The 26,407-nt window shown below is 38.3% G+C and overlaps 1 protein-coding gene across 2 annotated transcripts in view; it reads left to right on the top strand.

Annotated features, from left to right (window-relative positions):
- PARD3B (par-3 family cell polarity regulator beta) overlaps positions 1-26,407 on the top strand; it is a 1,035,739-nt gene that overhangs the window by 603,017 nt on the left and 406,315 nt on the right. For both annotated transcript variants that reach the window (XM_029225239.1, XM_029225240.1), the window contains one exon: positions 8,925-9,040. In XM_029225239.1, coding sequence (XP_029081072.1) covers positions 8,925-9,040 — 116 coding nt within the window. The remainder of the gene's footprint in view (positions 1-8,924; positions 9,041-26,407) is intronic.

The following is a 26,407-nucleotide window of genomic DNA, read 5'->3' as shown; positions in this document are numbered from 1 at the left end:
TTTTAAAAATCATTAACTTGTCCCTTTGCTATTTTCTGTATTTATTATGGCTGTTAAAAACTGGATATTTCATTCCATTCTTGTCCCATGATAATCCTGTGAAGTTTTTTTATTTTTCTTGCAGCAATGCTGTTTTCTTTCAAACATCACTATTATGGTTTTTGTTTTGTTTTGTTTTGTTTTTTACAATCTGCTAAAAATAAAGCAATACAACAAGAGTACAGCTAACTCTATTAGCCAGAAGCTTACCTATATTTACCTATCTCCGACTTCTACATTTTTGAAGTCAACTTTTTTACTCAAATACAGTTTCTTGAACTCGATTGATAATCACAATAATGTTCTAGATCAGTATCTCTGGGGGTTTCTTGAGCAAAAGTCTAGACATTTTTAATTTTGCATGCTTATTTGCATTGCTTGCCTCAATCCTGAATCAAAAATGAGTTTGGTAGCATTAAAAAATCCATTTTAGGACTTGAGGACATGGGGAGGGGGAAGGGTAAGCTGGGACGAAGTGAGAGAGTAGCATGGACTTATATACACTACCAAATGTAAAATAGATGGCTAGTGGGAAGCAGCCACATAGCACAGGGAGATCAGCTCCGTGCTTTGTGACCACCTAGAGGGGTGGGATAGGGAGGGTGGGAGGGAGACGCAAGAGGGAGGAGATATGGGGATATATGTATATGTATAGCTGATTCACTTTGTTATACAGCAGAAACTAACATACCATTGTAAAGCAATTATACTCCAATAAAGATGTTAAATCCATTTTAAAAATAATTTCACTCATTCTACCTTACTGTTTACCCAGCGTATATGCACAGAACTGCTGGAACAGTGCAGAGATAAATCAGATATAAACTGTGGTATTGTATTCATAAGATAAATGTATTTGGCCTTAATCCCATTTCTGGCACTGACCCCTAAAAACCTTGGAATTTCCTCTGTATTGAGACTGATTAAGGTGTCATGTTATGTTAATGAAGGGGCTGGTTGCCAGTGGAGCCCGTCTTGTGCTTAGAGGGTTGGAACTTTCAGTCCCATCCAGAGAGATGGGCCTTGAAATCAGCTGACAGTGGTCAGTGATTTAATCAATCTTGCCTCTGTAATGAAGCCTCCATAAGAACCCAAAAGGACAGGGTTTGGAGACCTTCTGGGTTGGTGAACATGTGGAGATGTGGGGAGAGGGGCGCACTCAGAGAGAGCATAGAAGCTCGGAGCCTCTTCTCACATACTTTGCCCTGGGCAGCTCTACATACGGCGGTTCCTGAGTTATATTCTTTTACAGTAAACCAGTGATCTAGTAAGTAACATGTTTCTCTGAGTTCTGAGAGCCACTATCAAAAACTAATCGAACCCAAGGAGGGGTCTAGGGCACCTCTGATTTATAGCCAGTTGGTCAGAAGTAGAGGTAACAACCTGGACTTGTGACTGGTGTCTGAAGTTCAAGACGGGGTCTGTGGAACCTCCAATCTGTAGCCCATCAGTCTGAAGCACAGGTGACAACCTGAGCTTGAAACTGGCGTCTGAGGTGGAGTATGGGGGGCAGTCGTATAGGACTGAGCCCTCGACCTGTGGGATCTGATGCAGTCTCCAGGTAGATAGTGTCAGAATTTAGCTGAGTTCTCCAAAACCCTGCTGCTGTCCTAGAATTATTGGAAGTATGGGAGAACTCCTCGCTCCCCACCCCCCAACACTTGTTAAAATTGGGTCCAAGAGCCCAAAAGGAAACCCTAGCCTCAAGAAGATGGTCGGCTAATAGGTAAAAGTGACAAACGAGAACGCAGGGTACAAAGTGATATTTACCAGAAGACATAGGTAAAACGCCCCGAGCTGCTGAGGCAGAGAAAGGAGAGTATTCCCAAGTACAGGAAGCAGGGAAAATGTTAGGGGGAAAAGTGATACTTGAGCTGAACCCTAAAATATGAATAGGAGCATGGACATGAAAAGAGCCCCAGAAGGAAGAGAATTTCAGAGAGAGGCAAAGGCAGAAGGAACAGATCGAGGTAGGAAAGTAAGTTGATTTGTGCAACTTCTATCGTGGCCGATTGGCCAGATGATCATGCCCAAAAAGCAAGGATAAGGAGATCAGACTTCATTTGGTAGATAGTAAAATCTTATTGTGGGAGTTCAGCAGATAAGATTGGGTTTTAGTTGTGTACAACAAGGATTATAATTTTTGTGACTTTCTTGTTTGAGTAAAACAAACAAAAAAAAAAAAAGGAAAAAAACTCCCAAGGATTAGGTAAATGGAGGAGAGTTAATATCTGGTAGAAGCCAGAGACTCTGTGGATACCCCCTGGGGCCATGGCAGTGAAACTTACTGAGGACCTGTGCTGGGGAGGTTGGGGAGAAACTTTCTCGGGTGGGAACCTTTCAGGGGACAGAGGTAGTTGAGAGATACTGCAGAGCTAGAATCATTGAGAATTAGCAACTGCCTTTTTGGCTGCTTCCGTGTCGCCACATATTTCTTCCCTTCCCTTTTCAGGAAAGCATGTTTCTCCACGATCTTGAAAAACAGCTTATATTGGCTCTCACTGCTGTAAATCTTCATCACATAATGTGAACCAGCAACTTCCTTTTCCCCCTCTCCCTCCCTAACTCACTGTGTTTAGGCTTCCATTCTCACCCTTTTCTAGAACTGCTCTTTTTAACATTGACAGTAATCTCCTTTCAATCAAAAGTATAACTTTTTCTCAGTCTTAAGCCTTCTTCTGATCATTGTCATTCATGTGCTCACTCATCCGCTCAAAATTATTTATGGAACTCTAAACTGGGCGCCGTAGAAGGTACTGGAATGGGTTGGAAGCATCCCTGCCCGCAAGGAATGCAGTGTCCCCTTGAAGAGACAGACACACAGATAATTAGCAAGCAGCCTGCTGAGCATGAGATACAAAATGTCATTGGAGCCTAGAAGAAAAAGCCACTAACTCTGTCTGTAGGTGTCAAGGAAGGTTTTTTACAGGAGAGGTAGTGTTTGAAAGGTTTCTTGAAGGATAGAAAGGAACTTACTAGGCAGAAAAGAGGTGGGAAGGGCAACTTAGGTTAGGAAAACCACATGATGGGAGAGGGAAAATGCAGTGTGTTCAACGTGGCTAAAGCATATAGTATCTGGGGAAAGAATCTACAGGAAGGGCATTGTCTGCCATGCTCTGTGAGCGCCATGCTTCTCCAGAGAGCAGTGGAGAAGCATTGAAGGCTTTGAAGCCTGACAATATCATGTTAAGTGAGTTCACTTGTGGAGAATAAATGGATAAGGGAAACCATAGACAAGGATACTAGTCTGGGACAACCAGCAAGAGAGGAGAGGGGCTTGAATGAAGGGAGGAGCAGCATAGCTGGAGAGGAAGGGACAGAGTCAAAGACATTTTTGGAATGGAAGGAACAAATCTAAAGCTTTGAATCTCTCTCTCTCTCTCTCTCCCTCCCTCCCTCCCTCCCTCCCTCCCTCCCTCCCTCCCTCCCTCCCCCTCCCTCTCCCTCTCCTAGGGTCCTGTGACCTGCACCATCCTGCAAACTGCTGTGTTGCCTAGGTGACCAGCAGCAGTGGGGGTTTGCATGTTGGAAACTTACAGTGGAGGAAGCATTGGAAGGGAGCCAGGAGGGCTGAGCAAAGGAGGCTGTCCTGTCTTAAAAAAAAAAAAAAGTTAAAAGCCCCCCTGAAAGGGAAAAGTAGTGCTTTTAAGGGATGGAACCAGTCTTGTGAAACAGAAAACTACTAATTCATGAGAAGTGAAAAACAAATTTGATCAAACTAAACTTATGCCTGTACTTTGAACCAAAATGAAATCAGGAACTTACTGAACTTATTTGTACTATTACGTCAATAATTATTTGACAAACATTTAGAATATGAGTGTCTAAATTAAAAAATATATATTTAATATATTTCCTTTATATATATTATATGATATAAGTATATATATTATATGCATATTATATATATATAAAGGAAATACATTTTTTACTGTGATGTCTCAGGGAGAGTTTAAGACAAATCACCAGCAGACAGAATATACTGAATTTGATTAGCTGTTCAGACAACATTTGGTTATTCCCTACATGTTCATATTTTCCCTCCCACTTGGTTCTCTCTCAGTTCTGCTCTTTCCGTCTCTCTTTCTTTCATACATGTGACCTGCATCTACTCTTATTCAGAGTAGCCAATCATTGAAGCTGATCCGTGGCCACCTGAGACTTCAGACATGCCCCTCAAAACCTTCCCCTGCCTTTTTATTTCAGACAGTTCTCCTTGAACATTCATGGGGGGTCTTCTGTGTCTTTCACATTCCTGATTTGTCACTACATTCCGGACATTGGCATATGTTTCACGCTACCCTTATTTATTCATTATGCAGCATAATTTGACATTGAATATCATTTCTCTTTGATAGATTCCCTGGTTGTTCATGGGGGAAATACAGTCTTTATCTAAGACACGTCTTTGGCCTGCTGTCAACTTACAGCTTCCGCTGCAGCCCATTCAGCCATGAGCACACGCTAACTGCCTTCAAAATTAAAATATGCCATGTTTTATAGTTAATCATTGTGTCACCCTCTCACTCCAAAAACGTCCAATATGTAGCGTAAAATTACAAACTGTTTTACTAGTCTAATGTATGTGTCTACGATATTTCCACATTAACCAACTCAGTACTATACTCATTATTCAAGTACATTAGAAGTTCACATTGGCTCCAATCACGTCGTGTCTCATCTTACACTTCCTTCCTTCCTTAAATATCTACCAATCTGATATCAGCCTTGTTTCCATTTTGTACCATGGCAAGAGGGGTCCTTTTATAGAAGGTTTTCAAAGTGTACACTTGGCCATGTTCAAAACAATGCTAACAGAGGTACATATCACCATGATCAATTTAATGGACATATCCAGGTATGCATATGTATATATACAAACACATATATGGATATATGTTACATTCATATGTACAAAGCAACTTTTTATTTTCTTTGATCATCTTTGATGGTGTCTCCACATCATGTTATTGCATTGTCATCTTGTTTTTTCAATGGGAATGGGGGTAATTGTTTCTCAAGAGTTTGGGAAAATTTGAGTCCTTATTCTTAATTTGTCACGTAATGCCTGGTTTGGTAAAGTATTCTAAAACAGTCAAGTGGGGATTTCCCTGGCGGTCCAGTGGTTAAGACTTTGCCTTCCATTGCAGGGGATGTGGGTTCAATCCCTGGTCAGGGAGCTAAGATCCTACATGCCTCATGGCCAAAAAACCAAAACATAAAACAGAAGCAATATTGTAACAAATTCAATAAAGACCTTAAAAATGGTCCACATCAAAAAAAAAAAGAAACCAAGCTAATAAATAACTAAATAAAACAATAAAGTGGATTAACCAAAACATTACTGAGTTGGGTAGATTCCCATAGTCTGCCTTGAGCAGAGCACTTTAAATGCAGCGTGAGCTGGTTTTTTTTTTTGTTTTTTTGTTTTTTTTTTGCGGTACGTGGGCCTCTCACTGTTGCAGCCTCTCCTGTTGCTGAGCACAGGCTCCGGATGCACAGGCTCAGCAGCCATGGCTCACAGGCCCAGCCGCTCCGCGGCATGTGGGATCTTCCCGGACCGGGGCACGAACCCACGTCCCCTGCATCGGCAGGCGGACTCTCAACCACTGCACCACCAGGGAAGCCCAGCGTGAGCTGTTTTAATGAGGAATATTCATGTTGGTTCTAAACCTCCTCCCTAAAGGCATTCATTATAACATGTGGCATCTATTTTGATTAACCCTTTAATTTTCTTTTGTTTCACAATATGAACCACTGTTGAAACAAAAAACTAACCTAAAATGCAAGCTGCATGAGAGAGTGTGCGTGAAACTGCAGTAAGAGGGAAAAGTCTGATTTCCGTGGGCTCAAGATCAGCAACAACCTGTGTCCCAGGCTGGCCACCATTTTAGCCAAAGCTTTTGCAGCTCTGGGAAGAGTTCAAGAAACCACAATCTGGTCCTGGCTTTGGCACTGGCCAGCTGTGTGACCTTGGAACATCAGTCTCCTCTTTGGGCCTCAGTGTCTTATCTACAAGATGAAGAGTTAGATGAGGTGACCTTTAAGGTCTTCCAGCTCTTAAATTCACTGGTTCCACGAAGGCCATGAGTCTCTCTGACACTAAAACCATGTCATCACAAGAGATCAAAGGATGAAAAACTAAGTGCAAATAAAGGTTGAGTAACACATTTAAAGGCAAGTGCTTCCAAAACATCAGTGCTCAGGGGGAAGCTCATATTCACCATGGCATCTCAGAATTCTTCTTTAAAGTGGGCTAAAACAATTAAAATATTGCTATTATGCCAAGCCAGTGTCAACAGCACTAGCAGGTCAGGATTTTTGTTTACAATTGACATATTTGTCCACTACCACTAGATACCACATCTAATATGCCTTATGTCGGTAGCTTTCTTTATTGAGCACGTAACCAGACACCAGAAAGAAGCCAAAAGAAAGAAAGAAAGAAAAGAAAAACCTTCATAATTCTAAAGAGTTGATTTAAGCTTCTTGAGGAAATTTTCATGAAAAAATGTACAGTTGTCCCTCGGTATCTATGAGGAGTTTTTGTTCCAGGACCCCCGCGGATACCGAAAGCTGCGGATGCTCAAGTCCGTGGTATAAAATGGTATAGTATTTGCATATAACATCCTCCCATATACTTCAAATCACTTAATACAATGTAGATGCTATGTAAATAGTTGCCAGGGCATGAAAAGTTCAAGTTTTGCTTTTTGGAACTTTCTGGAATTTTTTTTTTCTGAATATTTTTGATCCCAGTTTGGGTGATCCTTGAATGCCGTACCTGAGGATACGGAGGGCAGATTGTATAATTTCTTTGCTGGAGAGTGCCTCAGGCCCTCATTCAAAGACCACGCTAACCTACAGAAACAAAGGAAAGGATTAATAGCTTACTTTGTTGAGTTCTTACTGTGTGCTAGGTACTATTGTCAGTATTTAACATATCTTAGTTTATTTCATACTTACAATAACTTTCTTAAGTAAATTCTATTACTGTCCAATTTTAAAAAATTCTTTTCCATTATGGTTTATTACAGGCTATTGAATGTAGTACCCTGTGCTATACACTGTGTCCATTTTATGCACTAGTAAATTGAGGCCACCCACACTAGCATCTCGCTCCCAAGCCCAGGGCCCTAAACATCATTCCTTCTAAACAGAAGGAGAGAAGGGCTCTTAGTCACAAGCCCACAGAGAGTCTGACAAAAACAGAAAAGGCAAAAAAACTGTAAAAAAAACTTGGATAACTTGAAAAGCAGAAACTTAGTCATTTGGGAAGCTAAAGAAGGTCTATGTGTTTATCTGTTTGTTTCCCAAATGTTTCTACAGCACTTACTCTGCACCAGACACTATTCTCCTTACTTTGCAAATCTTTGTAACTCATTTTATCTGATGCCAACCCTAGGAGGTAGGAAGTGTAATTATACCCATTTTATACATAAGAAAATGGAAGCACAGAGAGGTTCAATAACTTGCCCAGTCCCACAGCTAGTAAGGAGCAGAGCCAGGATTTAGAAATGGGCAGACCTGCTCTGGAGTCTGTGCTTTTGAATGCTGTGCTGTATTATACTATATTACACTCTATTACAATAACAGAGGCCCATTCATTCAGCAATATTATTATTGCTGCAAGGCAATACTAAATATACATGACTAATAAGTTTCAAGAAAAGGTTAAACTTATTTTGGTGTATTTGGTTAAGAAACCGAGATCCCCCAGTACATTTTATAAGGATTCTCATTCATGACCGTTGAATTTGGGGGTTATTTTATTTTTTACAATGTCAAATCCCAACCGTTTGAAAAAAATTCAACCTCAGTACTTTCAGATTTACCGAGGATACTTGATTTGAGTTTTTACTGTATTTAAGATTAAAGTTGTGTTGAAACGAGCTACCATATTTACTTTGTAAATACATGTACCAAGGGAGAGTACCAAGGGAGAAAGTGGCTGTAATTTAATTCATGAAAAGTATATAAATATAATTTATTTCTAGATCAAGAAATGAGTCATTGTCTGTAATTCCCTTATATAATCTCCATCCTCAAGCAAAATAAATAAAATATTCATCAGAAATGGAATTCTTTGAGATTACAAGTACTAGGAAGCCTGTAATGGGCATTTGATGTATCTTTTGTCTAAATTGTCAGCTGTGCTTTTCCCATTACTTCCTGTTGGTATTATTGATGAGCAGACTATTTGCTCAGCATTAACATTAGTTTTAGAAAATAGACCTAAATAAAGTAGAAAACCAAACTACGGCAGCCATCAGTCATTCAACAGAATGGTTTTCTAGAAAGGATACAACCCTTACACTTGTTTTTAAAGGAAGGGCGTTGTTAGCCCACAGATCTCTCTTAACCTGCCTTTAGGCTCTGCTAGTATCTAGTGACATCCTTTGAAGCGCCAGTGCTTTGTGGGTTTGCTTTACCCACTTAAAGTTATATATTGTATAGCAGGATCCCAACTGGCAGAAATCAGTGAAGAGGAAAACATGATATTAGCCAGAGAATATTATTTAAATTGCAGAATATGATAAAATGCATGAAAACAGAGTTGCTATATCTCGTAAAAGAAACCTGAGGTTCACGAGGTGGTTGAAAATGCCTGGTTGGGGCTTCCCTGGTGGCGCAGTGGTTGAGAGTCCGCCTGCCGGTGCAGGGGACACAGGTTCGTGCCCCAGTCCGGGAGGATCCCACATGCCGCGGAGTGGCTGGGCCTGTGAGCCATGGCCGCTGAGCCTGCGCGTCCAGAGCCTGTGCTCTGCAATGGGAGAGGGAGCTGCAGAGGGAGCGATGAGGGGCTGTATTCAAAATGAGAACTGCTGAATAAAAAATAAGATTTTATTCTAAACCTAAATATGGCGTATGGCTTCTTTCTGCAGCTCTGGGGTGGATGCAGCAGTATTTTTTCCGGATCAGCGCCTCAACTTCAGATCTGCGACACCAGCCAGGCAGCCTGAATCAATGAATCTGAAAGCCTCAAAGAGCATGGACCTTGGTAAGTGAGGGTGAGGTGACATCCAGATCAGCTGTCCGGCCTCAGCCCATCTATCTTCTTGAATGTCCTGCCGTTGTTTCTTCAACTCCAACTTTAGGGGGCAGGGTTTGCTGAAGCTTGGAAGAGGGGATATTGGTCATCCTATCTTCCTGTCTCCTCTCACACATTTAATCGTAATTACCCCTTTTTAAAAGAGAGATAAGTGACATTTTTATATATAGGTCAGAAAAATAGGAGTATTCCTTCCGGAGGATCTGAATGCCATTAAGCATCTTTAACTCACCTGCCTTTGCGTTTGTACTCTCACCTCTGCAAGTGTTCTTCTGTTTCTCATGTACATACCTGTTGCAGGGCCTGGGAAGGTAAGGCAGTTCAATGAATCCTCTTCTACAGGGCATCCCATCTCTCTGTGCAATGGATGGGGATGGCGGCAGTGGAGAAGATCTATCTCTATAAGTGCCCATCTCCAAATCCTGTAATACCAGATGGAAGAGGGGTCCCTGGGTTTGCCAGATTGAGGGAGTCAAGGTACTTTGGTTTCGTGCCCAGACAACCTCAGTGAGATTCTGAGTCCTACAAGGAATTTCTGGGTGACTGTTGGCTGCCAGGGCAGAGCAAGGGTCCCTGCAAACTCTGTTCTCCAGGCTCTGGAATGTGAGATCCCGGAAGACATCTCAGATACCCAAGCACATTGTTGCACTCCCATGGGTCCTTAGAGAGAGAGAACTATTGGAATAGGATACTGGTGCAAAATAACTTCTCAGCAAAATATTCACTGCTTTCTGAATGTTCAGAGGCCAAGCTTTGCCAATGTCTTTTTTGTTTGTTTGTTTGTTTTCCGAAGCATATTACATATTTCATTAGTAGCACCAAGAAAATGGAATAATCAAAACGGCGTGTTCCGTGAAACAATCTGATAAATAGTGCTTATCTGTTACTCATTTTTAGGAGTTCAAAAAGATGTTCAGTCACGATGAAAAAAGAGAAGTTGATTCTATTTTCTATAAATTAACTAGATTGCTGGGATACATTTGCTCTAATCACTTACAGTAAGAGACTGACAGAAAGCCTTAATAAGGAAGCTGTCTCAAGCACTGGTCAAAAAGGAGTATTTTCTCAAGCGTGAACCTCTGACCAAAGGAATAATGTGTGACAGTGACACAGATTACTACTAATAATTTAAGGAGCAATTTGTTTTTATAGAGTGCTTGATAAATATTTCCTGTTCTGTCTTTCCAATTTCTCTATAAAGAAGATGAATGGGTAAAAACTGCTCTTAATTTGGGGTGAGAAATATATTACTCTTTTCCTCATTTAATTAAAAAAAAAATAAGTAGCCAGTAGTGCGGTTTTTAAAAGTCTCTGCAAAAGAAAAACATAGCATCCATCTTAAGAAAGAAGAAAATTATATCAGTTCCATAAAAACAAAACCTAAGCCACGTCCAGAAACAGATTTTCTGTTTACATTTTTTGTTACTGAAAATTTTGTTTCTGAGAAATGTTTTCGTTTAGAATGAAATAGCCCTTGCAAAATATGAATAGTTAGCAGTCACCCTTTGCATTTTATTGTACTTATAACATAAATGACAATAGTAATGTTTGTTCAATTTTACATAGTTGGGCGAAGGTCATGAGCTATTGTCTTCAGGATACAAGTATCAAACTAAAAGCATTGGTTTAAATGCACCATACAGCACAAGTGGTAAAATGTGTTATAAAAGCATTTTGTAAGAAACTATCAAAGTTTGGTCCCTTCCAGGAAAAGCCAAATTAAAGCTAACAGTCTTTCAGAGGGCTCTGAGGTCAACATTCTAGGGCCATTCTGAACCCCTATTCTCAGAACAATTGAGTGAGCTCAATAAGTATGTTGTTTTTTCTCAATGAATAAGCTCAGGCGATACCAGCATGGTAAACATTTGGAAGTGTCTTCCCTGTTTGATTAGATGAAAAAGATATTGTAGGTAGTTTAGTTTTCCATATATGGCACTGGGCCAACATAAGGAATGAATATATTTGATAAAAAGGTTGGTGACTGTGCTTAGAGGAATAATCCTCTCAGGGTCAAGATCCATCCTTCAAAAAGTTTAAAAAATTGAGGTATTTAGGTTGAACAGCAAATTAGTGCTACTTGATTGTGTTTGACCTAGAAAAACAGCAATTTCATATGTTCAAAATGAAAAAGATAAACCTCCTATTTATTGCATAATTTATGTTGGATATTCCTCCTTTATAAAGCCTTTAAACTTCTTCAACGGCTAATAAGCCTCATCGGTACCTTCTTTGTTTTTATTTGTTTCATTTTTGCTGCCGAGCCTAAGCTAGTATTTTCATTTGCATATTATGTTCAAATTATTTTAAAGGTGAGTGGGTTCCATTTATTTCTTTTCACTTATGTTTCCAAAGACAGGCAGTTCTTATTGTGAAAAATAAAGACTTCTCATCCCCATCTCCTTCTTTTATTTCCGAGATACAAACATGATTTTAGTTTGCTATGTATATCCTTATAGAAAATTTTAGTTTGCTATGTATATCCTTATAGAGAGTACTCTACCTAATTGCCATTCCATCTATGTACAGACATCTCTGTCACACATTGTGTTTCTTTACACTAATTGTATAGTGTTATGTTATATGAATGAATCTTGATTTATTATTTACTTTTCCCCTTTTGATTAAATTTGGACTTAATTGAGAGTTTGCATCTTTTGGTTTGGATAAGGGGGTTTGGTGCGTTTGTATTCTTATTCTTTATTCTATGATTTGTTTATTCGTATTCTTTGCCGAAAATGTTTCCATTTGTTAATTCTTTTTCATCTTTAGAATATTGTTATGTATGTTATAAATAACTTTTGCAATCTATTATTTGTCTTCTTAGTTTGATCGTGATATCCTCTACTATAAAAAAGGCTTTAGTCTTATAGTCAAATATTTCCATCTTTTCCTTCATGACTGTTTGGTTTTATTTATCTCATTTATTTTCTTGTACATTTAAAGGCTTGGTGTTTTTCTTCCATGTTTAGCAATAATTTTATTCATGGTTTATGAGGTGGAAAAATTTTTCTCCATGTAAATAGGCAAATTATTCATAACATTTACTGACTTTTATGTCCTTCCCCCATTAATTTGGAATGCAGTCACATTGAATACTAAATTCCCTTTCATACACAGGGTGATTTCTAGACATGCTGTTCTATTGATACATTGGTCTGTCCCATGCCAGTATCACCCTGTTTCAATTGTCATCTGACTACACTGTATTTTGATAACTTATAGAGCTATCTTCCTCTGTTTTTTCTTCTTTTGTAAAATTACTTTGGCCCTTCACATGCATTTATTCTCCCACATGAACTTGAGATCAGCTCATCAAAAATGAATTTAAAGATTAAAGAGGAATGCTTCTACCATGGGTGTGCCCATTAATTTATGATGTTTGCTCTTGGTTCCTGATAGAAATGCTTTGATCAATTTAAACAAGTTTCTTTGTGTTCCTAGCTTCTTGAAAAGTTTTTTTATTTGCTCACTTTGTTTAATCAGGAATGGATGTTGAATTTTATTAAGTGATTTTAAGGATCTATACAGGATGATGTGTATTTTGTTCTTTATTCTATTAATATAGTGAGTTATTTTAATAGATTCCCCAGTATTGAATCTTTGATTCTTTCTGAATGACTCTACATTTTTCTGTGCGTTTGAAGAAGGTAGAAATGAGTAACAACATTTATCTATGTGATCTAAAATGTAGGTGTAAGACTCTGATTATAATTTTACTCAGGGTCATTAATTCCTATATATCTAAAAGTTATAGATTTTTTGAGGCTATTCTGCCTCAATATTTGTGGATACTTTTGCTGGCATGCATGTGGCCACATTTAAGTCAGATCAGAAATGATTAAAATGATGAATAAAGGGAATTTATTTTTAAATAATTAGATGTAACTATGCTTATTCAAAGGGGTTAGGGTGTCATTTTCTGGGTTTTCCAGAAAATCAATCTTTTCCTACTAATTGTAGACTTTCCTCTATTTATTTAAATTACCAGAATTACTATGTTCGGTCCAGATCCCTTTAATTTGTTCATAATTGAGCTTGTGTGGGTGTTGAGCTGGAAGCTCTCAGGAGCTGAGAAACACAGCTGCCTCTTTGGCCTTTGGCATAGGGTTTTCCCCCAAAGAGCTGACCTTGTTGGCAGTATGCCAGAGAGTCACATTCAGAGACTTTTTGATGAAGCACAAACATCTTCAATATCCAGGCCTGGTGTTTTATGACCCCCGAATGCTATTTAAGAATTAGTCTGAATTATTCAGGGAACAGCAGTTCAGTATTTTGGCCCATTCCCTGACCTAATCTATAGCCCCATTCAAAGTTAAGTTTAAAACGCTATTTCCCGCAAGATTTTTTTCCTGAGAGTTTTCTCTCCTGTTTCAAATTGACCTCCTACTCCCATTTCAGAAGGGTGTTGTGTAACACAGTTAGAGGAAGGCTGAAGGCGGTGCAGATGGAAGATGCTGACCAGCTGTCCTGCCTCTGTTCAATGAGAGGAAATGAGCTTAAAGTGATGCTTGAGGCATTCGGACGAAATTTTAGGAAGTTTCCTGACAGTGAAGGTTGTTAACATTCCACGTCTCATAGTCTCTTAAAACTGTGTGTGTCTTGAATGACTATCCCTAAAATCAAGACGATAGATTGGTTTTCTTTCAAGATCTGTGATTCAGCAATTTATTATCTGCTAGTTGCTTGCTGAAATTTGTATTAAGATAGAAATGTTGGTAGGCATTCACAGTCGAAGTAAATTATAAATCTGATTTCTCATTTCAACAAAAGATTTGGGTCACATTTTGAATATAACCCTTTCATACACATCAGGCGTTCCTCTCAGAGGGCAGTCAGATATCTCTAGTATCCAATGGAAGATGGGCATGAAAGAAGTTAATTAAACCCATTCTACTGTTCTAATACTTTCTTTTTAAAATTATTTTTTATGTAGTGAGGAACCTTCATATGCATTCTCAGAAATAAGACAAAAATCCTGAACGCTGAATACACAGGAGAATTTTTATAAAACTGTATATTCTGATAACTGTGATGCTGATTTATCAATTAAAATATGATGCCATATAATATTTTAATATAACTTTTTATGTATATCCAGGGATCTTCTTTATTGTCCATCAGCAAGTAATACCTCTGAATATTGTGAAAGCTGAATGGAGTACCACTATTTAAGATATAACTTTGACTTATTAACAAAACAAAAACAACAACCTGATTGGTAAAGAAGAATTAATGGTAATACTAAAAGAAAGCATCTACCATCTCTATTAGATGAGGAAGAGTTCAAGGACACAATCAGGTGAATGCCCTAAGCTTTAGGAAGTCAAAATGAAGGAATTACAGAGAATATTTACTCATTGATTAAACAAATGTTTCTTGAGTACCTACTGTGTGCCAGGAAGTGCATTAAATCCTGAGGATTCAGTAAATGAGAGAGTAAATGAGAGAAATGGTGCTTGCTGCAGATACCTAGATGACAGCCCTAACAAGAAAGGGAAACTCAAGAGTGAAGATCCCCAAAAAGAAGTACTGACATGATGATGATAACTTATCTCAGAGAGAAGAAAAGGGAGAGGCATCTGAAGCACAAGTGTGGCTACTCTAAGAACTAATTGTTAAGCTTGGCTGTGTAGAGAAGAGAAAGAGAGAAGCAGAGGGTGTGAAAAAAGAGTAACAATAATCTAAAAGAATCAATGCAGGAAGAGTTAAGCAGCCGCACACGATGAGGCTTTTGCAAAACTTTTAAGAGTTAGACAGTCAAGGTATTTTTAGAGCACGAAAAAGAAAGTGTGGTGGACCGTTGTTTACAGCACGTAACAGCTGTCAGGTGGAAAGCAGAGCCACCGGTTCCTGTGTTAATTTTATCTTCATGCACACAAGAGAATGATGTTCACACTGGAAAAGCATGGCTGCCAGCAAGCGGAAATCTAGACGCTTTGTATCCATCCCTGTGCACTAAGAGGACTGTGATTATAAAGTGACTATTCCTGATCATTAGAAATTAGGAGTAGAAATTAGTAGAAATCCTCGGAGGATTTCTCTGTCAAACGAAAAGGAAAATAAGAAAGTGGTCACTAGCCACCTCAATGCTGGGGTCTCTGAAACAACCAATGTCTGCTTTCCTTTTTGATAGGATTTCTAGACTGATAAGTCAGGGAAATATTATACATGTAGTTTACATTGATCTTAATAAAGGTATTTCCATTTGTTTTCTGATTGAGACTTTTACCAAATTATGCACTAAGCTAGGTAATAGCATTAGGATGCCCTTTCCCAAAATGTGCTAATTAAGGTGCATTGTCACTCTGAAAGGAATTAAATACCGTATACTGTAAGACTGTGTACTTGGGCCCTCTTGTTCTATTCTAACAAAACAACAGAATTTGATGAATGTTGGGTATATAACTTGGATGAAGACATGGAAAGCGTTCTTACCAAATTTTCAATAGATGTTGTCTCAGAGAATTGGGTAGTATGATAGATTGACAGAATTAGCATTCAAATGATTTATTCAGAATTGAAGAAGATAGAATTTATCAAATGATGATGAATTCGTTGAACAGCCATTTATTGGATACTTTCTCTATGCCAGGCAGTACCTAGGTAGATAAGATAAAGGCTCCACTCTTATGGTATTGGCATTCTCGTTGGGTAAATAGACGATAAAGTTGCATAGCAGTAAATAAATAATAAAATTTCAGATAGACATGATTTCTCTGAAGCCAAATTCAGGTAAAGATGAAGACTGCGGGGAGGCAAGCCTATTTTAGATAGGGTGGTGAAAGATAAAGGCAATGTCCTGAAGTCGGGTTAAAAGAAATCAATTGTACGAGTGTAGAGTTTAGGAGACCTGGGATAATAACAGTTACTGAAGGTGTCCCTGTGTTTTAGCTCTTGCCTGACATGGCCACCCCCACAGCTAGTTCCATGTTACCAGATTAAGGAAGACAGCAGTTCCATTATACCCTGGCCTGGCCATAACCCACCTAGATAGAATGCTGTATTTAATTCTGGCTACGGTATTTTAATAAAGACAAGAACAGAGTAGGTGCATCCAGCTATTGGTGAGAGGCCTTGAAACCATATCTGATGAAAAACAGTGGAAAGAAATAAAGATATCTTGCCTGGAAGAGAGGTGACTTAAAAGACATATGAGAGGGCTTCCTTGGTGGCACAGTGGTTAAGAATCCGCCTGCCAATGCAGGGGAGATGGGTTCGAGCCCTGGTCCTGGAAGATCCCACATGCCGCGGAGCACCTCAGCCCGTGAGCCACAACTACTGAGCCCATGCGCCACAACTACTGAAGCCCACACACCTAGAGCCCGTGCTCCGCAAAAAGAGAAGCCACTGCAACGAGAAGCCCACGCACCGCAACTAAGAGTAGCCTCCGCTCGCTGCAACTAGAGAAAGCCTGCGCGCAGCAACAAAGACCCAACTCAGCCAAAAATAAATAAATAAATTTTAAAAAAAGAAAAAGAGACATATGAGAGGCCTCCTTAGATATTTTCATGGTTAATATTGAAAAACTCATATCTGTTTAAAATCGAATCTGCACCCCAAATATATCAAGCGATGATAGCCAGATCAGAAGATACATCAAGTTTACAAGCTTTGAAATCTAGGAAGTTAATAAGGATGGAAAATTAATTCTGGTTTGTGGCATATTTTGTGTGCAAGGAAAGAATAGATACATAAATTGAAACAACTCATGAAGACTGAGAAGCAAAATTCATCAGAAAAATGGAAAAGGAGACACTGTGCATTTTTTGTCTTTAGATAAAAGGTACAGTTTGGTTTTTTTTTAATTTTTTAGTGTACCTTAATATGTTTAAATAAAGTAACCACACAGGTTATAACTGAAGTAGGGTGACTAGATGAAAACAGGTTCAATGAGTTTAGGGAAATTACATATCAGAACTCAGGCTGAATTCTTCTCTGTTGCGAAAAGAGAAACCAGGAAAACAACTGACTTCACACATCCAAAGCCAGGCCTCTTTCAAAACATTAAGAAAAAGCAACACTTGCGTTAACTAAAACATATAATTAAATTTTAGACAATTGCACATTTAAAAATGAAAATAAATTAAGGACTAGTATTACTATTAACTAAATTATAGTGATATGGGTCACTTCTCTATACCTTTAATATAACTAGATCATTATATTGAATATAGCAGAATAATGCAGATTCTGTTTAAAATTAATTGGAATAACTATTGGGGTTGGAAGCAAAGGTACATAAATGCTTCTTCCTGTAAAGGACCTCTTTCTCGCCCTGTAATTCCATAGGTATCCTTTTTTTTAATTGAAGCGTAGTTGATTTACAATGTTGGGTTAGTTTCAAGTCTACAGCAGAGTGATTCAGTTTTACACATATAATATTATTCTTTTTCAAATTCTTTTCCATATGTATTCTTTTTTCTTTTTAAATTTACAGTCCCTAAGGAATATATTTTAAAGAAGTTCATTTTCAAGACTAATTTGACTTTGTGTTCATTATTACTATTAGGTAGAAAAGGATGCCTTTTTTTTTTTTTTTTTTTTTTTTTTTGCGGTACGCGGGCCTCTCACTGTTGTGGCCTCTCCCGTCGCGGAGCACAGGCTGCGGACGCGCAGGCCCAGCAGCCATGGCTCACGGGCCCAGCTGCTCCGCGGCATGCGGGATCCTCCCGGACCGGGGCAGGAACCCGCGTCCCCTGCATCGGCAGGCGGACTCTCAACCACTGCGCCACCAGGGAAGCCCCAAGGATGCCTTTTGTGTAGAAATTGTACCTTTATGCTATTCAATACTTTGTGTGTTGTAGGCTTCTCTGAAAGTAGTGGCACCTTCCATCCCACTCTCATGCCCTTTCCCATGAATAAGTGCTGGTAAATACCTTAAACACAGTTGCTCTCATTCACCATTTGTTGCGTGAGTGACTAAGAGGCACAACTCTCTCATATGCCCCATCAGAAAAAAAAAAAATGTTTAAAGCAAGGACCATCCCTCTTACATAAAAACACTTAACCTAGTGCCTAGAACATAAGAAGTTCAATGATGTTATTAGTCACAGCATCAGTCGTGGAGAGGGTAATGTCAGTAGTGGTATCAGAGGTGAGCCTCTTCATATCCTACTCGTATTTTTGTACTTGGTGGCTGACTTGAGCTGCCGGTATAAGTAAATTCTCCTCAAGTCAATGTTGTGAAATACTGCAGAAAAGGTTGCTGTGGATTTCATATGCAGATTGTTAATTCAGTCATGGAGTCTCATGGTCTCAAATGTTGCCATGGTTTTTCACAAAGATTAGGTTTCTTTAAGCTGGGGTATTGTTTAGTGGCATATGTAGATAAAGTAAAAATTTAGTCTCGGGAAGAGAAACCCAAGGCTCTGTTTTCCCACAAGAAGTATAAAGAAAACTATAACATTTGGAAATGTTTATAATTGAACCTTAACCAATGACATTATGCCAATGACAAACCCATGCCAATCTTTCTTAAATTAGCTTCTGTATATTTAGAGCATTATTTGTGCTCCGATGGGAAATCCTGATCAATGGAGAATCTGCCTCATCCTTTAGAACTGACATATTCCGGACCCCTCTTAAAACTTGGATTAGTAAATGAAGTGCTTTCTTCTTTATATTGAATATTTTTGCACCTCAGTTGAGGCTCTACATCTCTGATACTAACCATTTTAAATAAGGCCAAATATGAACTTTCTTTCCTACTTGCCTTTGTTTTCTAAACCACTGTTCATATTTAAATGAAATTCTGTTCCTTTTTAATAGAACTTTTGTACTAATATAAGAACATCTTCATAAAATATGAAGCTAAGGAGGCTTTTCAAAGCTAAACAAAATACTTAAATTCTCCTTGCAAATATGAACCATTTTACTTGTTTTGAAGCGAGAGTTCCATTAGCTGAAAATACTATATATAAATATATAATTAAATATAGTATAATAAAATATCATATAAAATATATAGTATAATAAATACATGTTAATGAAGTTTGGCAGTTTTATAGTCATCTCTTCCACATGCTATTCAGAATGATAAATATTTGTTACTGGCAATACTTTATGCAGAGATTAAAACTACTCTAGGAAGGTACACCTATCTCATTTTTAAGTGCAGAAGTTGCAGTTCTTTAAAAAGCAAAACTTCTTTGGTCTTATGTAGTTCTATTCTCATATATACATATTCATATTTTTATATTCTAGTTTTTCCCCAAAGTGATTCTACTGAACATATGCTTTTAAATTTGGGTCCTTTAAGAATAATCTAGCTTAAATATTATTCTCTGTGTCTTTGTTTCTATAATACTGCCTTCTAATTGTAAAGCTTGCTCTTGAATAGATATAGCCTGATTTATTTGCTTGATATTATATCATTTGGCTGTAAAAGTTGTCTCCAATTTTTTGCTCTTAGAAATAGCAGTGGATTGACCCTACTAGTACATAAACCTTTGTAAAAATTCATAATTATTTCATCATTGTGAATTTCGGTATGTATCATTCTTTGACCAAATGTTATATAAAGATTTAAGGCTTTTTTGACATATATGACCAGCTGCCCTCCAGAAGGGAAATTACACTTCTCAGTAGTATATGGAAGAATCTGGGTGTCATCGTTTTTTTCATTTTTGCCAATTTTGTAGGCTCAACAGGAATATTTTAATTTTACTTTTAAAATTATTGCTGTGGCTAAACATTTTTTTTTTTTTTTTTTTTTGCGGTACGCGGGCCTTTCACTGTTGTGGCCTCCCCCGTTGTGGAGCACAGGCTCTGGACACACAGGCTCAGCGGCCATGGCTCACGGGCCCAGCCGCTCCGAGGCATGTGGGATCCTCCCGGACTGGGGCACGAACCTGTGTCCCCTGCATCGGCAGGCAGACTCTCAACCGCTGCGCCACCAGGGAAGCCCTAAACATTTTTTATATATTTATTTATTGTATATTTTCTATTTTGAATCATCTGAGCATTTCCTCTGTAAGCCTGAAAATTTCTAAATTAAATAGCACTTTTTGTAAGTAAAATGTTAATCTTCATTAAAGGTCAAATCTCAGCTCTTGCTTATGGGGGAAAATAGATATTTTGCTTTTACTTTCCTAAAGCTAAGTATGTTTCTTCCTCCAAAGTATGTATTAATTACTACATCTGTATCTTTCATTAAATGGTTAGAAAATGTCTAGTTAAACATGAATCAGAAACAGAACTTGGACTTATTTATGAGAAAAACTTCTAGGGTAAATCAGTTAATCTTACTAAAATAATTTCTTTTTGGTTCTTCACTGGAACACTAAAACTGCTATATCGTGTATCCAGTGGCTTTGGCTGATTTAGAGCACATTAGTACAAGGGCTGGTGTCGCCAGAAACACCTACTCTATTTTTATAAGACTGAAAAGTTGTCCAACACTTGAAAACATAATTTCAGTCCCATGTAAAATTCACCCATCCATCTCTTTTCCTTCCTTCAACAAATATTTATTGAGTGCTTCCTCTGTGCCACACACTGTTCTAAATAATTGAGAATTATCAGTGACAACAGACTATCTTATTTCTGTAGGCTACCCTTAGTGGAAATAGTCTCATGAACAGTAATAATAAATGAATAAAGACACCAGAAAGATATTCAGTATAACAAACATAAACTTCCACAAATTGTGGAGAGAAGGAACATGACTGGAAAGGCTAATGTTTCAATTCCCACTTGGTTTCTAGTGTTCATAAGAAAAGGTTACTAGGAACTCTATCAGATGATGTTATTAAAATTAAAGCAAAAATTGCAATAGAGATCAAGTTGGAAATTGACTAATCATGAGTGATGGTTTCAGGCGAGCTGGGAATAGCTAATCTACCCTCTGCTGATCCAGGAACTAACTGACATAATCCCCAAGCACATCAGGATTGTCCTGAAAGAATGTGAGACCTGCAGAGGTTGCAGCTAAAAAGTCTTAAAAGGAAAACAAGAGTGTACCGAGTGATTGGAAAACATTTAGCCCATTTTCTAAATTTGGAAAAAAATACTTAGCACCCAAATTGAGTGAAAACTGAGTTATGTCAGAGGTTTCCTATTTCTATCCTTAATAAATCAGTAGATTCCAGGTGAATAATCTTAGTGCTTTCTCCTTTGGGTTTTTTTTCCCCTCTAGAGGAAAATCATAAGTGGCAAAGTCCTCTAATTATGGACTAGTAATGAAGCCTTATCGAAGATTAAAGAATGTGTTCGTTAATATAAAAATAGGTGACCATAAAATTGAAACTGAATTGTTTGAATGTCTTAGTAGTAACTTGAATGATATAGTAAAGAATGGTCAAGCAAGTTTGGAAATTTCTGAGTTAAACAGTCTTCTTAAACACAACATTGTTCACAACCTTTAATGTGTTCTATGCACGTTGCTGGGCATTTAAGAGTCCCCATAAGTCTTCAAGATACAATAATGTTCAGCATCTCCCAAACTCATCTGATCACAGAAACCTTGAGTACAGACCATCTCACAGGACTAGAGCTCTGAGGAATGCCCTTGGCAGAGAAGATGTGTTTGTGAAGTTGAAAGGTGATGTGCAAGGGCCAGAGTAGAGTGAGGAAAGAAAGGATCGCCAGCAAGCTGGGACATGTGAGCAATGCTGTGCAGCGGGATGCAATCTGGGAGAGAATCTCCAGGGTAGAGAAGTGTCTATGGTCGCTAAGTGTGCAGGAATTAACTGCAGAGCAGCATGAAAGAACAAGGATGTAACTAAGCATGAATTAATAATGGATTATGATGACAGAACGTGGCTGACTGCATGCAATGTGCCTCAGAAAGAATAGCACATGTATGGTAAAATAACCTCTCATACATTGCTGGATGACTGTCTATCCAATGGCTAGAAGCCACTGACTTTCCTTTACTCCTGGTAAAAAGATCAAACTCCTCAGCCCAATATTCAGGGCAGTGATGATACCTATTAATCTAGAATATGAAGAGGAAAAAGAGAGAAAGCAGTAGTATCTGTGATGGTAGTGGTGGTAGCTAATGTTTTTTTGAGCACTTGATATATGCCAAGCGTGGTTTTTTGCACAGCAGTTCTATTGCCATTTTATAGATGAGTGTAACAGGGCTTAAAGCGATCGATTTCTGTAAGGTATCATAGCTAGTAAGCGATGGAGCCAGGATTTGAACTCAGGCACATTAAACTTTGATGCCTAGGCTCTAAACCATTGTACCTTTCTGTTGCAAGTGAGGCTTATTAATTTCCCAGTCTCAACTGTAAAAACAGAAGACCGTCACCTTCTCTTCTTTCCTATTTAAATTTTAACTTTCATTCAGGACCCACTCAAGTCTTGCCTGCTCCAGGGAGCTGTCATTTTTTTCCAGCTCTTTCTCTGAATTCTTTTTTTTTTTTTTTTTTTTTTTTTGCGGTTCGCGGGCCTCTCACCGCTGTGGTCTCTCCCGTCGCGGAGAACAGGCTCCGGACGCACAGACTCAGCGGCCATGGCTCACGGGTCCAGCCGCTCTGCGGCACGTGGGATCCTCCCAGACTGGGGCACGAACCCGTGTCCCCTGCATCGGCAGGCGGACTCTCAACCACTGCGCCACCAGGGAAGCCCTCTCTGAATTCTTAAAGCAATTTCTTTTGGTATCCTGAATTTTAGCACTGAATTGCATACTCGTTTGGGTACCTACTGAGTGAGAATTTCTGCCCACGCTAATCAGATTACAAGCCTTTACAGGGTCATATCTTTTAAGTCTTTGGCTTCCTCCTCACCACTCAGAATGTGTAGGTGTCAAGTAAATCCAAGATGGATGATGTGGATGGATAGCGTTAGAGCAATCTGGCTGCAATCTCAGAAACCCATTGATCTCCATGATTGATTTGACTTATCTTACTAAGTAGAAAGGTTCACCTTTTCTACATCAAAATATCGAATGAATGGATGAATAAAAATGCAGACGAATACTTAAAGTATAAATGAATAAAAGTGCAAATAAATGTTTGATTTGGGTAGCAGAATAGAATAGGGATAAAAATATTTTAGGAGGGTGTGGAATATAGCAGTCTACATTCACTTTCACTTACCCAAACTCGTTTTGTTCATTTGAAAGTGTTTGGAGAAGGTTCATAATAATGAACAGATTTAAGGAAAGAGTCAAACGCAGAAAACACAGAAGGCCAAGGGTTTTAATTCCATTACATAGAAAAGAGTGAAAGCAGTTGTTTAAAACTTGAAGAAAAGGGCCGTGTGCTTTATTTCCTAATTGGAGGAATCTATGAATAAATTAGGCAATCACTTGACATAATTGATTTAGATCATGTGAATTCCCTTGCACTGCCAGGGAGGGTTAATTAGATCAGATTGTTTTGTGGCCCTTCCTAGTCTTCTATCACTGACATTTTTTCCCCTTTGTGTTCTTCTATCATTTCTTTTTGTTATCTTCCTTTTAATCTGAAGCAGTACATCCTTATATTTTAATTTATGAGAATTTTTTCCTTTTGTTTGTTGAATTAGAAAAAGTTGAAGATAAGTATTTCTCTAACCAAAAAACGGTGTGCTTATTTATGACTCCCCTTTTCATTTTCCGTAAATCTGTGTGCAGAAGAGTGGGGTAGTCTGTGCATAAACCTCGTGCCATGGGAATTATATTCAAAATGTTCCTGAAGTCCTTGCTTTTACGTGCAGCAACACGAAATCGAATTACATCAGGACAGAGTAATTTGACTGCGTGTGAGTTGTGGCGAAGGTTGTGTAAGCTGAATATTCAGAGATTTTGCTCGCCTTGGGTCATGTAGTATTAGTCATTGTGACAAATACCCCAAAATAATTCCCCCAAATTCTGAATCAAAGAACATGATTAACTTAGAATAAATTGGAGATATTCTACATAGTTTAAACACTGGGTACAGGCTCACCCATTACAGCTCCGTAATTTACGCCCATTTTTAACCACAAAGTAGTTTTTGTATTTAGGTTTAATCAAAGAATTTATTAATACAAGTACAGTCTTCTACAGCCTCATATGCTAAGACAACTGAGGAGCCTTAAGAGGCCCCGTAATCACGTAACCTGACTTAGACAGTATCCAGCATAGATGTATTAGTTAACACTTAAATCGGCTAAATTAACTAGCCCCTTAGATATCTAAATCTGTATCCAAGTAAAAAAAATAGTTTTTGTAAAATAGCAAACTATTTTTGTAAAACTGGTTAAATAGTTTTTTTACAAGCCATAATTTAGAGATGTTATTATATTGAAAATGTGGCCACCAAGTCGTGAAGGGCAAGAATTTCTAAAGACAGCTCAGTCTAATTGTCTGCCCCACTGGAAAAACTGATGATATGCTTCATCATTAATGGACTGGGAATATATTTGTGAAAGCGGGCGATAATCTTAAACAGGCGTTCAATATATCATTACCATGTACTTTTCTAAGCATGTGTTAGAAGGTTCATTTTGAAAATAAAATGCTAGTATTAAGAGAAATATGTAGAGAAGGTTATTTGAGTGGAAAGAGAAAATATTTTTTTCTTAAGTTGGAGAAGAGATTTACTATGGCTAGTATATGTGAAACTAAGGATGGAGTTCATTTTGGATTACACTGTTGTTTTTTAATCCAGCAACATCATGAAAAATTAATTAATTTGGAAACTCCAGCTTTCTTAAATAAGATTGAGACCCTGTTTAAGAGACACTTAATAATCACTCCCTATTATCCTCATGTTCTGTGTTCAGGAGAATAAAAGGAATAATTATAAAATACATGACAAAGGATTAACATCTCTCATATAGGAAGAGCTCTTGGTAGTAATTAGAAAACATTTCAATATCAAATTAGAAATATATATGATCAGACAATTCACAAAAGCAAAGAGAAATTTAATAAGCCAATATATATTAAATATATTCAGCCTTACAAGCAATGAGGAAATTAAGATATTATATTGGCAAATATTGAAAAATATATGCACCAGCCTTACAACACATGCTTGTATTTTTAAGTTGATGCTGCCTTACTGTGAGGCAATGTGGTAATTGTATAAGGCACCTTAGCACCATTTTTACCTTTATCCAGTAATTCCATTTAGGAGAACCATCCTACAAAAAAAAAAAATGAAAGATTTGACCAAGATTTAAGTTTGATTTTTCACTGTAGTGAACTTAATTTTCCAGCAGGAAGAGGATTAGTGAAATTATAGGCTTTTAATCTGATAGATATAATAGACTATTATGCAACCAATAAAACTCTTCGGACTATTTAATGATATGAAACATTAATGATAAAACATTTGAAGAACACAGTGTACAATTAGTATATGTATGTATGTTGAGATGTGCGTGTCTATACATATATAAATAATGGAAGGACATTTGTCAAAATGTTAACGTTGATTTTTCTCTTAGTGGACAGTGCAAGGATCATTTTTATCTTAGATATATTTCTGCATATTTCAAATCTTCAAACATGTGTTACACTTAAAATTAGAATAAAATCAATTGGCATCGTTGAAATAACTTTAAAATAGAATTTAAAAAGCAGGTAATCCTGTCCCTGATAGAAATGAGGATATTTGGGGCTTCCCTGGTGGCGCAGTGGTTGAGAGTCCGCCTGCCGATGCAGGGGACACGGGTTCGTGCCCCGGTCCGGGAAGATCCCACATGCCGCGGAGCGGCTGGGCCCGTGAGCCATGGCCGCTGAGTCTGTGCGTCCGGAGCCTGTGCTCCGCAACGGGAGAGGCCACAACAGTGAGAGGCCCGTGTACCGCAAAAAAAATAAAATAAAATAAGAGCACATTGCACTGCAACTCTCAGAGAACTCTACCAGCAGCGGTGTAATAAACAGGTTTTTTTGTCATATATTACATGAAGTCCGGAGAGGGCCAATTCAGTGTCCCAGTGAAGCCATCAGAGACCTAGGCTCCTTCTCTTTTTCTATTCTGTCATTCTTGATTTTTTTGGCCTTTGTCCTCATATTTGTTACTGCAGTGTCCAGATGGTTGCTATATCTTCAGAAATCATATCCATGTTCCAGGCAAAAAAAAAAAAAAAAGTGGTGGACGGGGAGAAGGCAAAAGGGTGTGCCACCTTCTTCCCTCTCTATCAGGATATCCAATATTGTCTAAGAAGTGCTGCCCTGAAAACTTCCACTTTTAGCTTATTGGCCAGGCTACGACATGTCACATTCCTTGTAGCCAGAAAGTAGCTGGGGAGAACGAGGCTGCTGGTGACACTGGGTCAGCCAGCCTACAGTGTATGCCATAGCTACCCTGTAAGGCTGTATGCTTCTAGTCACAGCTTATATACAGAAGTGCAAAGAGAGCCTCATGTGAGCTGGCAGAAGTTGAGAGTTCTTTT

The sequence above is a fragment of the Monodon monoceros genome, unplaced genomic scaffold (genome assembly GCF_005190385.1).
Source record: "Monodon monoceros isolate NGI ecotype Baffin Bay Population unplaced genomic scaffold, NGI_Narwhal_1 Super_Scaffold_16, whole genome shotgun sequence".
Lineage (NCBI taxonomy): Eukaryota > Metazoa > Chordata > Mammalia > Artiodactyla > Monodontidae > Monodon > Monodon monoceros.
Note: the sequence above shows the minus strand (reverse complement) of the source record. Positions and strands in the feature narration are given on the sequence as shown.